The sequence below is a fragment of the Coturnix japonica genome, chromosome 4 (assembly GCF_054131305.1).
Source record: "Coturnix japonica strain WE chromosome 4, WE-NBRP24, whole genome shotgun sequence".
In the NCBI taxonomy this organism is placed as follows: Eukaryota; Metazoa; Chordata; class Aves; order Galliformes; family Phasianidae; genus Coturnix; species Coturnix japonica.
This window is the reverse complement of record NC_140666.1, coordinates 87,813,108-87,827,217: the sequence shown is the minus strand read 5'-3', so window position 1 is coordinate 87,827,217 and position 14,110 is coordinate 87,813,108. Positions and strand designations below refer to the sequence as shown.

The 14,110-nt window shown below is 37.5% G+C and overlaps 1 protein-coding gene across 2 annotated transcripts in view; it reads left to right on the top strand.

The window, feature by feature from the left end:
* The window catches only part of CTNNA2 (catenin alpha 2), a 425,826-nt gene that overhangs the window by 50,457 nt on the left and 361,259 nt on the right, over positions 1–14,110 (top strand). For both annotated transcript variants that reach the window (XM_015862648.3, XM_015862647.3), the window contains exon 2: positions 5,278–5,384. In XM_015862648.3, the coding sequence (XP_015718134.2) occupies positions 5,283–5,384 (102 nt within the window). In that variant the 5' untranslated portion in view covers positions 5,278–5,282. The remainder of the gene's footprint in view (positions 1–5,277; positions 5,385–14,110) is intronic.

The following is a 14,110-nucleotide window of genomic DNA, read 5'->3' as shown; positions in this document are numbered from 1 at the left end:
CAGGCTCCCTACACCACATCACACAGGTAAGCGTCCAGGTGGGTCTTGAATATCTCCAAGAGAAGGAGACTCCACCACAGAATCACAGAATCACAGAATGACCCGGGTTGGAAGGGACCTCAAGGATCATGTAGTTCCAACCCCCCTGCCTGGCAGGGCCACCAAACATACACCTTTACTAGATCAGGTTGCCCAGGGCCCTGTCCAACCTGGTCTTGAACACCTCCAAGGATGGGGCATCCACAACCTCCCTGGGCAGCCTGTACCAGGACCTAATCACTCTCCTAGTAAAGAACTTCCCCCTAACATCCAACCTAAATCTTCCCTCTTTTAACTTAAAACCATTTCCCCGTGTCCTGCTATTGTCAGCCCTTTCAAAGAGTTTAATCCCCTCCTGGGAGTAAGTTCCCTTCAGGTATTGAAAGGCTGCAGTGAGGTCACCCCGCAACCTTCTCTTCTCCAGGCTGAACAAACCCAACTCCCTCAGCCTGTCCTCATAGGGGAGGTGCTCCAGCCCCCTGATCATCTTCCTGTCCCTCCTCTGGACCCTTTCAAAAATCTCCATGTCTTTTTTGTACTGAGGGCTCCACACCTGGACACAGTACAACAGATGGGGCCTCACAAGAGCAGAGTAGAGAGGGACAATCACCTCCCTATCCCTGCTGACCACCCCTCTCCTGATGGAGCCCAGGATCCCATTTGCTTTCCAGGCTGCCAGAGCACACTGCTGGCTCATGTAAAGTTTCTCATCTATCAGGACTCCTAGGTCTTTCTCTGCTGAGCTGCTCTCAAGGACAACTCCTCCCAGCCTGTACAGGTGCCTGGAGTTCTTCTGGCCCACCACCTCCCTGGGCAGCCCGTTCCAGTGCTCCGTCACCCTCACTGTAAAGAAGTTCTTCTGCACATTCGTGTGGAACTTCCTATGCTGTAGTTTCATCCCATTACCCCTAGTCCTTCTCCTGTATCACTGATGGCATGCACTTCAACTGCATGGGCATATTAAGGGATGTAACCAGTCAGGTATTTAGGTTTCTAACTCTCAGTGTAGCACAAAAATGCTTCTGTGAAGTTGGACAGGATTTTTCTGTATGTGTTGCAATCCACTGTGTATCCTGCCACAAGGAATTCCATGCTCTTAGCATAAGCTGTTGAAAAGTTTTTGTTTTGACACAGTTCTAAACATAAGGACACAATCCAAGAAAGCACATAATGTTTATCATTCAGCTTTGCAGGCACCTCCAAGCAGTTTGTGTCCATGCTGCCAATGCAAATCCAATCCAGTCCCTCCCCATCATCTTTGCTGTGTTCAGAGTGATTCCTGCTGCTGATGCTGTCCCTCTTGTGGCTCTGAAGTGAAGCAGGGAACTGAAAACTCATTGTCCTTTTGTAGGATTAGTTATATTTCAACCAGGTTAGGTTCTGATGGAATTTATAGCACTGGCATAACAACAAAAAAATTAAGTGAACACAGAAAGAACTGAGCTGGCCTCTCAGCCTTAAAGATTACATTGGTTTAAGGCATGAATGTGAAAGCATGTTTGGGCTCATAGACTTGATGTGAAGGGACAATTTGTGAGTTATACATTCTTTTTAATAGTCCACATGCATCTCATCAAGCATTAGAGCTATTATAAACTTTGGAAAAAATGGTTAACTATTATTTTGCATTTTTGCCTCCTTTCGTCTTTATTGTAAAATCACAGAATCACTTGAACTGGAAGGGACCTTTAAAGGTCCACTTGCCCAACTCCTCTGCAATGCACAGGGCTATCTACTTAGATTTAGATTTATAGAGGCTGCTATTTTAATACAGAATTCCACTGCCATAGTTAGAATTTGGCTATAGTATAATCCACTCCAGTTGATTAAAATAAAAAGTTGTTTTCTTTATTGATGATGCTTTGTTGACAGAATTCTGATGCAATTTTATTCACCTTGAAGAAGCTGCTGGGCTGGGTAGGGAACAGAAAATCCTGTATTGCTGCATTGAGAAGAATCTGAAAACAAGAGGTGCATGTATTGTAGCACATATTCTGGGTGAGGAGTACAGTTAGGCAATAACATCCCTTACATATTTTATTAAATAATATTGAATTATTTTCTGAATTAGTACTGTCAGTCATCTATGTAAAATAGCTTTAGAATTCTGGTGTTTAAAATGCTATTAACACACTTTCCTTATTTAATAATATCAAATTTTGAATTCCTGCTTAGTAACCACAGCCTTCTGGTAGATAATATATGCCAACAACATAGAATAAGTTTGAATGAAACTTCCTACTAAGAATGACTTCTTAACTACGCAGCCTTGTAAGTTTAATTCAATGGGACTTACCTTGAAGAATGTTCAGTTTGTATTTCTGAGTTGCAGAGGCTGGAATTTAGACGAGAAATGTACTTTAATATTTTAGATAGGTAGATTTTTCTCTAAGAGTGTTGCTGAGCATTCAAAAAAGATGGCAATGAATTGGAAACTCCAGAGAGGGTACCTAAGAAAATAATGGGTATCATTTCAGCCTAGATAGTTGTAGGAAAGGGGATCTCTTTTCCTTATTTCTTTTTCCATCTACACATCATAAGAGATTTTTTTGTATGAGAAATGTTATGAGATGTCGTTATTCTCTGATCACACAGGATATCTTCCTTATGCGTACTGAACAACCACGAGCCAGGGTTAAAGTTATGAGTAATTTCTTTCCAGTGAAGTGCTGGAAGGGAACAGTTTAGGGGATATTTGGTCCAAGTAGAAATAAGACATTATCAGCATCCTTTCGTTTCTCCAGCTGTGAGCAATCCTTATTCACCTATTCAGTAGAAGAGGATAGTTGTAGAAGTGGCAAAGACGAATTAGTCAAGGAAATATGAACTCTTGACATACTTGTAGTTGTGCAGGTAACTTCTTCACTTTTTTTTTTTTTTTTCTTTTTATTTGAAACATTTATTATGACAGCAACTAGAACAATGTTGAAAAATGCACTAATTGTTTTATTTTACTTGTTTGTTTTGTTGGAGTAAATTTTGTTGCAAATGAGAAACTTTTATGAGCTCTTAATGAGGCTTTATCGTGAATGTGTATCTTTTATAGTTGAAAGCATTGCTTATCCTTTCATACTGAAATTTGAAGGATACTTTTCTTATTTCTTAATGAAGGTTGAAACTGAGGCTCTTATCTTATTGAAACATTAGATTGTCCACTTTACATTCTGTGTCACCTGCCTGATTGCCATCCACTGAATTTCATTTGTTTTGTAGACTTCGGTCTATGTTACAGCTTTTAATTAATTTTTGCTTTGTGAGAGGTGAATGTTTCTGCATCCATGTTAATAGTTAATGAGGAAAAGTGTGCTTATTAAAAAGAAAGAAACTATCTCACAGGTTTATAAGTATCAGAACTCAAATTATTGACTGGAATCACTGTCTGCCTAAAACTTCTGTTGTGAATACAGAGTCCAGCTGGAGTAGTAACAATCTTTCTAGAGAGACTTGTAGGTTCTGAAAGATAATTAGATGTTATCTGATGAAAAAATGAGAACTGACCATGTTTACAGCAACTAGAATCCATCTCGTACTTAGGTATAATGATACATTTAGATACTTTCAGCACTATGAAGCATGAAGCTTTTATGACTCTTTGCACAACAGTGGAAGCTGCATAATAGTAATTTTAGGTGAGTAGATATTATCAGATAATTCTGCTATTAAATATTTGTAAATGAGAGCAGACTGAGGCCTGTAAAAACGTGATTTAGAAGCACAATGATCAGTGAGTTCTGGTCTACCTTTTTTTTGTGCAAGAACTACAGAGTTGTCTGCTAGTAATGCAGTGAAAATCTTTCACAGACTGTGAATTAATTTTACATAATCTTACCAGCCTGTTGATTTTAATTGGCACTAATTTGTCAGACATTCTTTTCATTAAAACAGTGGAACTTATAATGTACTAGATGATATTGACAAGTGCAGAACGTGTTCCATATTGAAATCAACTTTGTAAAGTAGATTGCTATTGAAGGATCAATTTCTGTACTCTTGATTTCTGTTTGCTTAAGTTCTTTGTTTAGTATTAGTGTAAGTAAGTTGTCAGCTGAACGTGGTAATTTTTTTTTTTTTTAACAACTTTTAACATTTGGGATATTATGTAAGGAGGACTTGATATGAATCTTAGGCAATGCCTAAAATATCATTTTCCCCACTACATTTCTTACAGTCTTCTGTTATATGGGACTATTAGTTGTTTTATTATTATAACAATTACTCATGATTATACTGAAAGAAATAGTTAAACTGGAATTAGCATTCACTTAATCAGATTTTTCAGCGTGTTTTAGTGGATAAACTGGCTGACAAATGACATGACCTGTCACCTCATAATTCTATTGCTTCCCATGCAAATTTCCAGCTCTGTGAGGCAGATTTGTATGCACCTTGCAACTTGATAGATGACTTTTTCTATATGAATTTTTAAAAAATGATGATAATTGTCTTAAAAATTTCCTGAAAACTTGAAATGGTAAACAATTGAGGATAGTCTAGAACATCCCTTTTTGTTTTTGAATGAGTGCTACTGTTCTTGTTTTAAAAATTGAGAAGTCTTAGCTATTGCAGGGTACTTTTATTTGAAAGTCAGGATGTATACCTTGTGTGCTGACTTGACCTTGCCTGCTGATAAGCCACTGTCCTTGGTGAGGGAGTACCTGCTTCTATCCATGGGACACAAATTCTGTCAAGAGAGTGCTCCAATGTGGGCTCTTCCCAGGCTACAGACCCTTCAGAAAATCCTACCTGCTCTGGTGTTATCCTTGGACCACTGTGGTCTGTTACAAAAATTCAGGGACTTTCAGGGGAACTTCCCCTCCTGCTCTAACTTTGGGATTCACAGAGTTGTTTCTCAAACTGATTTTGCTGTGAAACTGGTTGGAAGTAGACTTGTTCAGCACGAGATATCCTATGGTCTCCTCTTACAGACACCTTGAAGATCCCTGCTACCAAATCCATACCAAATACATCCAGTGCTGGATGTATGCAGCTTGGTAACATATTTGTCCTTATGGGTGTAGGAGAGAAGGAATTTCTGAATTGAAATGTTTAATCACCTGGTGGATGTGGCAATGGTGTACCTGGGAGGTTTCAGGAGTAAAGGAACAAGATGAGCAGGATTATGAAGAAATGTTATATGTGCAAAAGAACTGCAAGTGTTCTAATCCCTAAAATTATATTCTGGATTTTGACATTGCACTGTGAATATTCATGGATTTTGTGTCGTTTTGTCTCCTACAGGGAGTATGACTTCTGCAACGTCACCTATCATTTTGAAATGGGACCCCAAAAGTTTGGAAATCAGGACTCTCACAGTGGAGAGGCTACTGGAGCCACTCGTTACCCAGGTGAGTGTCTTGTATTTCTTTTGTTTCATCTACTAGCGTGATGCTATATTTACTCATTATATGTAATTATCTTAATAATATTAGATAGTAAATTTTTAAGTAGTTTTTTGTTTGTGATTGATAGAGGAGAGCTCTGTTCAAATGTGTTCAGAAGTTCTAGTTGTAAATAATTTACAGTGTGAAGATATGAGTGTTAATGCAGTAGCAACAACTGTTTAGTTATGCTTGACTTTCAACAGCAGATAAAAATTTATGAGTCAGTCAGTTTTAAGCTAGAGATCTGGCTGGATCACATGCCTTTGGTTTGCTGAGTTGTGATGGGACACAAATTCACATTGAAAACAAACATGGACTGAAATGATATGATGAAAATGATGTTAGGTAACGTATATAATATACATGATGATTATAATATACATTAAGATTGGAAAAGACCTGCAAGATCATCTAGTCCAACCATCTACCTGCCACCAATTTTGCCCACTAACCATGTACCTCAGTGTCACATCTCCATGGTTCTTGAACACCTCCAGGGGTGGTGATTTTATCTCCCTGGGCAGGTTGTTTCAAAAACTGACCACTCTTTTGGAGAAGTTTTTCCTAATATCCAACCTGACCCTTTCCTGGCTCAAATTGAGGCAAATCCCTATCATCCTATTAGACATATTCACACACATTACTGATATACAGTTTTTAACTAGGTAGATGAGATTTATGTGGTCAGAGAACATCTTTATAGATCTATGCGTATTAAAATTCCTGCATTTGTACAGAATTAAATGTGCTGTGAATCCGTGGACAGAGGCAGGAGTAATGTGGTCTGGAGAAATATGGCTGTAGATATAAAACTGCTGTCATCATCAGGGTAATTTTCTGAGACTGTTGTCTGGTGGATTTATTCTCCTGTACTGTTTTTTGTAATAGTTATGTAACTATCTTAGTAAGCATTAAGATGGTTTGCCTCATTATTTGAAACACCTAAATCATTTTTCTCCTAGTAATGCTAGCTGTGATAAAAATGAAGAATTCCACCAATGCCATCTGTCCAACCACCTGTTACTAACAGTTTTCTCATAGGTGTTGTCAATCTCAGGTTTGGTCTGCTGCATAGAAAATTTAGACCTTGTTTTGAGTTTGAGACTAGATTTCATGATGGTTTTGTTTTCAGAATAAAACAGATCTCAAATATAAATCCTTACTACTTGAATTCTCTAAAGGTTTTCATTAGGACCAGAGGGAATGGTTTCAAGCTACAGCAGGGGAAGTTCGGGCTGGACATTAGGAAATATTACTTCTCAGAAAGGGTGGTCAGGCACTGGAATGCATTGCCCAGGGAGGTGGAAGGTGATGGAGTCACCAGCCCTGGGGGTGTTGAAGAAAAGACTGGATGTTGTGTTGAGGGACATGGTTTAATGGGAGCTATTAGTAATGGGTGAACGGTTGGACTGGATGATCTTTTAGGTCTTTTCCAACCTTGGTGATTCTGTGATTCTATAAAACCTTCATATTTTTGCTGATGATATGAAGGATGTGCTAAAATCTAGAAGTCGTTGCAGCATGAACTGAAAACTAAGTCATGAGCTCTCTGTTAGTCTGGTTAACCTGCTGGCATGAGAAGTGATCTTGCTGTGGCACCGTGGTCTGTTGCTGAAAAAAGCAAATTACTGAGTTTAATGTGAGTGAATTTCCTATTTTCCTTCCACTTTCTTTTTCAACATTGTGCACAGAAGAGAGAATGTAACAGCAAAAGCTTCGTTGTAATTTTTCTGTTTATTAATTTTCTTTGGTTGTTTGGTTTAGCTAGATTTTAATTTGATAGTGTTCCTCAACAAATATAAATACAGCAATTACAGGTTGCTGTATATGATGTGGATTTATTCAACTAAGGTTCCCAAGGCCCTTACAGTCATATATTTTTTTAATTTTATATTTATTTTCTATTCCAGCAGTATGTCAGAAAGGATAGAGGAAATAATATGCAGTCTAGATGTACAAGAGCAATACCTGCCTATTGTTTTATTCAAAGTTTCTGAATTATTTCTATACTTAGTTCTTTATTTCATAGGTTTCTAGATGGTTCTTTTCATACTTTTTGAACGTATGATGTATTTCTTGTTCTAGAGAAATAACTGGTTTTACCTATTTTCCTCTGGTTTGAATCCAGTAAATTGTGGTTGACAAGAACATGTTTTGTGATCCGTATAAACACAATCTTGAAAACTTCAAGTGAGAAGTGTGCTATCTTCAGAATGTGTTTATCTGTTGCATTTTTAGCTTAAGTTATTCAGTTGCTCTATGTTTTTCTCAGACAAATTGACAACCATCCCAGCTTGATTTTTTTTTCCTTCTTTCTTAAACCTACATAAACAGTCTGGTCAAGTAAGAATAGTATCTCATTTATCTTTGTTTGGGTTTGAATTGCAGTCTACTTATGCTGTGACTAGCTCCACAAGAACTGCACATACACACTAGGTGCAATGACTTCAGTCTCCTTAAAAAAATTCCAAGTGCTTCTGTTATGGTTTTGTCATTTGGTTGGTGTTTCTGTTCCACATCAGAATGCCGCGCTGTGCAGTTAGAGAGGGGAGGTACTTTTGTTCCTTTTCTCCCTGGGTTTGTTACTGCTGTCACAAATTGAGCTCTAGAGAGAACTCTGTGACAGCTTCCCAAGGAGCTTATTCTGGCAAATAAATAAATAAAATATTTAATCTGATCCATTTGAACTCGTAAGTGCAATGAAGGTGGATAGTGATAGGACAAGGGGGAATGGTTTTAAACTGAGACGGAGGAGGTTTAAGTTGCATATTAGGAGGAAGTTTTTTTACACAGAGGGTGACATACGGAAACAGGTTGCCCAAGGAGGTTGTGGATGCCCCATCCCTGCAGGCATTCAAGACCAGGCTAGATGTGATCCTGGGCAGCCCAGTCTGCTGGTTGGTGACTCTGCTCATAGCAGAGGGTTGGAACCAGATGATCATTGTGGTCCTTTTCAACCCAGGCCGTTCTGTGATTTTGTAATAGGTAGATGCTGTGCGATTGGTTGGTAACCCTGCCCACAGCACATGTTCTGAACACTCTGATATGACATTGATCAGGAATTCAAGTGAACAACATCCTATGACCCTGCATATATGAAACTAGTTTTATTTTTTTTTTCTATTTTTTTTTAATTTTGTTTTAACACCATCAAGATAACTCTGTGTTTCATTTTGGCATAAGAGTTGAGTAATCTGGAAGATCCTTTTGGATAACAAACTCTATGATTTTGGAGGGTGCTTGAAAGAACAGAGACTGTGTAGCATTAATCTGTCTTTAGGCACCATAAGTGCTCATCAGTCCTTTTTGATCTGTTTAAGATGTGTATGTGGAGGAGGATTAAAGCTCTAAACTCATTGTGTATATAGGCCTGTAAGTGTGTGACATTTGCAGATGGTGGAAGATTCAGTAGTTTCTACTGAAACTCTAGGAAGTAATGCAGAAATGAGGTCTGGATTTGTGAAAGAACACAGCAGCAAGTCAGGAGTATGGTGCATTAAAACTTGAATTATAGTGTTCCAGATGAGAAAGTATGGATAACCTGTGAATTGATTTAGAAGAAATTGTAAGAAAGGAAGGTTGTCTGAGCTGGAGGCAAAAAAAAAATAAAAATCCATTAACTGATTATGAGAACGCATTAGAAATGACAGAATTACATTTATTCTAGGCAGCCCTGAACTAGGAAACTAATTAAAACTTTCTCTGGCTGTCACAGGTCTAACAGTAGTGGAACTTGCTGGAGTACCCATTTACCCAGTCATTGTCTAACAGATGTATCCTGCTACGTGTCTTTTTTTCACATTAGAGTTAGTGACATCTATTTATTTTTAAAAAATGATTCAAAAGAATAATTAGAATTTCCATTTTGAACCTTGTTGAAGTTAATAACGGAGATGCGCTTCTGTTCTCTGGCTTCGATTTCACAAATAGGTACAAATATAAAGTCATTTTGTTCTCTGAGTTTATAACTGCTTATAACTTTGGTTCTATGGATTATTTTTAGTTCAAATGAAATATACAACATATACCCTTAACTGCTGGTGCCTCTTAGTCTCACTTTCATGCTAGTAAAGAAAATGAATGATAATTACGTTTATGAGACCATTGGTGGCTTTTATAAGAAAGAAGAATTAAATTTTTGTGAAGGGCTTAAGTATATTTACCTGATATTTTATGTGTAGCTTGAAAATATTGCTTGTGGAGATTGTCCATAGTATCTCATGGGTTAGATTTTGTTTCTAGGGGCTTTGCACAATAATGAAATGCAAATATGAATATAATGCCAGAGATTATATAAATTAACACAGCTCTTTTCTTTTGGAAAATTGTTGAGAACAGTCTTGTGCAAATGTGGTAAAATTAGAATAGTATTTCTGTACTATTTTTGAATATAAGGTATGATTTGCTTGTTCATAGTGCTAGTGTTGAACTGTGGTGCTGGGTTCTGCTCTTTGGCCACAGCAACCCCATGCAGTGCTATAGGCTTGGGGTTGAATGGCTGGATGACTGTGAAAGGGAAAGGGACCTGGGGATGTTGGTGGATGCTTGGCTGAACATGAGCTGACAGTGTGCCCAGGTGGCCAAGAAGGCCAACAGCATCCTGGCCTGTATAAGAAATAGTGTGGCCAGCAGTAGCAGAGAGGTGATCATCCCTCTGTACTCAGCTCTGGTGAGGCAGCATCTCAAGTACTGTGATCAGTTTTGGGCTCCTCACTACAAGAAAGACACTGAGGCCCTGAAACGTTTCCAGAGAAGGGCAAGGAAACTTTTGAGGTGTCTGGAACACAGGTCTTATGAGGAGCGGCTCAGGGAGCTGGGACTTTTCAGCCTGGAGAAGAGGAGGCTCAGGGGAGACCTCATTGCACTCTACACCTTCCTGAAGGGAGGTTGTGACGTGGAATAGCTTGGCCTCTTCCTTCTCCCAGGCAACAAACAGGACCCGAGGAAATGGCTGCAAGTTGTACCAGAGGGGGTTTAGATTGGACATAAGAAGGAACACAATGGGTCTTCCTCTTGTAGATATTTCATGTCTGATTATATTTTTCCTTCAGTCTGACGTATTTTTGGCCTTTTAGTTATGCTTTGAAGAGACAATTTAATATTTCCACTCAGGATCACTATTTTTTTCTGTGTGTTTTACTTAATTTTTCTGCAGAAATCTGAGGTCTGTTATAGTAACTTTGATTGAAACAGTGACATGTTTTATGGCAGACAGATGTAATTATTTTTCTCCTTGTGCATAGTGTCAATCAATACAATGAAGTAATCTACCTATAAAATCATGTCATAAGACAAAATTTCAAATAGTTTCAATTAGTGGAACTTATTTAGAATGTCACCAAAGAATTTGAGCCTAATTTAATCCCTCACACAATATATTTTGGCTGTGAACTGATTGCTATGAAAAACACATTTATGTTTCTAACCCTTCAGATTATTCAGATGCTGTTTGTATTTGGTGAGTGTGGAGTTTGCCACATTTCAACCATGAACCTGGTGTACTAATTAATCTCCACAGGAAATATATAATTGATTTCTATCATCAAGGAGCTGCCTTTGAACCACAGCACTGCACACATTCCCATTCAGCTCCTTTTGGAGCCTTAGTGAATGTGTACACACGTTTAAAACAGGTTCCAGAAGTACTGTTATAGATGATAGAGCACTTTTATGGCTTAAGCACTTGTTGCGCTCGTGTTAGTAATTGTGCAGCATTTTTGTGCAATTTCTCTATTTGATAGTTAGATTCATCCAAAATCATCTCCAGGACAGATTTAAAAGAAAATGACTCACGAAGGCTCAGTTTTTGATCGTTTGAGCTCAATTCAGGGACATTATAAGGTCCAATTTATTTTTTATTTTTTTATTTTAGCAACACTTATTTTCCAAATTGCAAAGTTATTTCCTTTGAAAGCTCTATTTCTGTTGATTCACGATGTTTTGGGGAGAGCAGGAGGTAGAGCTGCTCCAACGTGGGCTCATTATGTGATGCCCAATAGCAGTGAAGCTGCATCCTCTCAAACATTTTTGGGAGATTTTTCTTTTCTAACTGGAACTGAACTTTAAATCAGAATTAAAAAAAAAAAAAAAAAAAAAAAAAAGATTTCTGTATTCAGAAGTTGCAGAATTCGCCTTACTTTCACTGACATTATTATGTTCAACATTTAAAATACCATCTGAACTAAAAGTTATCAGATACCTATTTCAAGGCTGCTTTTTATTCTATTGCATTCTGCAAGAAGTGTCTGCTCTGGTCAGTCCATCACACTTTCTTCTTTGTCATCAGATTTACTGACATCTATGCCTCTCTCTGAACCCTAGTTGGAATATTCTTGGTACTTTTCAGAGTTTTTTGTGCTGACTGAAAGAGCTTCTTACTAGATTTTATCTTCTCTATTTTTTATTATCCCTGACTGGAAAATGGTGAACTATTTATAGTATGTAGCATCCTTCAGGGTCTGGACCTTGTCAGTCTGTTTGCCTTCATCGAATCAGAGAATATTCCAGGTCGGAAGGGACCGACAAGGACCATCAAGTCCAACTCCTGTCTCTGCACAGGACCACCCCAGACTCCTCTATGTTTGGGAGCAGTGTCCCAGTGCTCCTTGAATTCCAGCAGCTCAGGGCTGTGCCTACAGCCCTGGGCAGCCTGTTCCATGCCCACTAACCTTTGTTACAAACCCTTTCCCTAAACCCCACCTGCCAAACTCTAAGCATGATGCTCAAAGTAGTTTGAATAGTTTTTATAATATCTTTCTTCTACTTGTGTCCTTGAAGACATAAAGCAAGATGCAGCTCAGCAAAGTTGAGGGGTTTGGTTTTTCTTTTGACCTCAAAAATCCAGCTCAGCTCATTCTTAATAATTCTCTTAGTTTACACAGGGTCAATACTATAGAAGATTTTAAAGGGGAAGATGTAGAAGTTTTGAGGTAAAACTGACTTTTGTTGTGTAGTTGTAAATTCTGCTCAGTGTTTTTGAAAAGCATAGTTGTATATATTTCCAAAATGTGAATAACATGTCACTTTCAAATGCTTTTCTGTCTAAAAATGAATAGTAGAACTCTGTTAGCAAGTTAGTCTCTTTAGAGTCAACATGCTAATTAAAGCAGGAGACACATACTGGATCATGTCTTAAAAGATGATCACATTTATAGCATTTTGCATTGGTCAGTGGATAGGTGGTCTTGTTATGAAACAAGCAATACATGTATAGCTTTTCTTTTATTCTGATAAGCAAAAACTTTTTGGCATTGTAAATTTGTGCATATAAAAGTACTTTAAGTTAGTAGTTTTTTCAGTGATTAAAATAAAACCCTTCATATTACTGCAGCAGTTATAACTGCTGATATAATAACTTACAGAGCTATAATACTTTTATATCCAGTGTACATTTAAATTGCAACTCTGAGTGCTTATGTGGTGGGTTATCTTGGGAGAAAAAACTACGTGTGAATTAAATGTATTAGAAATGAATATTGTCAATCACACATGCAATATGAGCAGTGAGAGTGGCAAAAGATAATATGGTCTTTAAATGGATCCAACTGGTGGGTATTTAATAAATTTAGTGAGACAGTATTATTGTTATAACAAAGCATTAATGAGATTATTATTGGAAGGATTCCCCATTCTCAGAAATAATGTTGTCAAATTGGATACGGATCAAGGAAGATTAGGTGAATGATCCAATTTTTTGTCTTTTAATGGTATTCTAATGACTTGGGATGTATTTCATTTCTGTGTAGGTTTATCAATAAAGAGAAATTGTGTTAAATTAATGTGCACCATAGATTTACATGCTATTTCTGGTAGGATCCAGAGAGTAAATAATGTTTCAGAACTAACTCAAAATTCAAATATATGATTCATGCTCTGAAATGAAAATGTTCCAAAATGATATTCAGCAAGAATTCCGAAGTACTGTTTTAGAAATCTAAGAGGCGTTGTGATCTCAAGCAGTATAAGTTCCCTGTGCACGCTCCTAATGACTTCTGTAGTATTTGGAAGAGATTTGGGTATCCAAGTTTGTAATCCTTTCTAGCTTCAGTCCTGACAGTAATTTTAAGAACTTCTTTACTTTCTTATTTTTCAGTAACTTAATTTGCTGGATGTCATCCTCAGCCTATAATAGTTAGACTACAAAAAAAGCTTGATTGTTAAAAGAATATGCTAATTACAAGACTTTGCTTTGAAGTGTTAATTAACCTAATTATATGAAATCCATGTTCTGAAAAGCAGTGGTAATTTTTTTCAAGTTCACTTCAATATGTGAAGACTGACTTTACAAGTTGAAAGAATTGAGGGCATAGATATGTTGATAAGGTATTTATTTTCTTTCCTGTATTAATTGTTCAGGAATATTGATTCTAATGGGTATACACCTCTGTACAGATCCAAATAAGTATATTTTGTTATGTTTGATTATGGTTGCAAAATGCAATAGTATGAAGCTACGCAGAGCTGAGTCTTTGGGATGTTTTTAAGAGGACATTGCTTTTCAGTTAGATTTAGATATGGATTTTTTATATGGTTAGAATTGCACAACTATGACTCCTGTTTGTAAACTGATTTTACTATCCCTTCCTATGGCCTCATAAATTGGTAGTGTTCTCGAATACTGTGTGCCTGAGCAGCGAATTCTCATACTTTGAGGAAATACCTTCTTCAAGTATTGTGCAACTCTTGAAGAG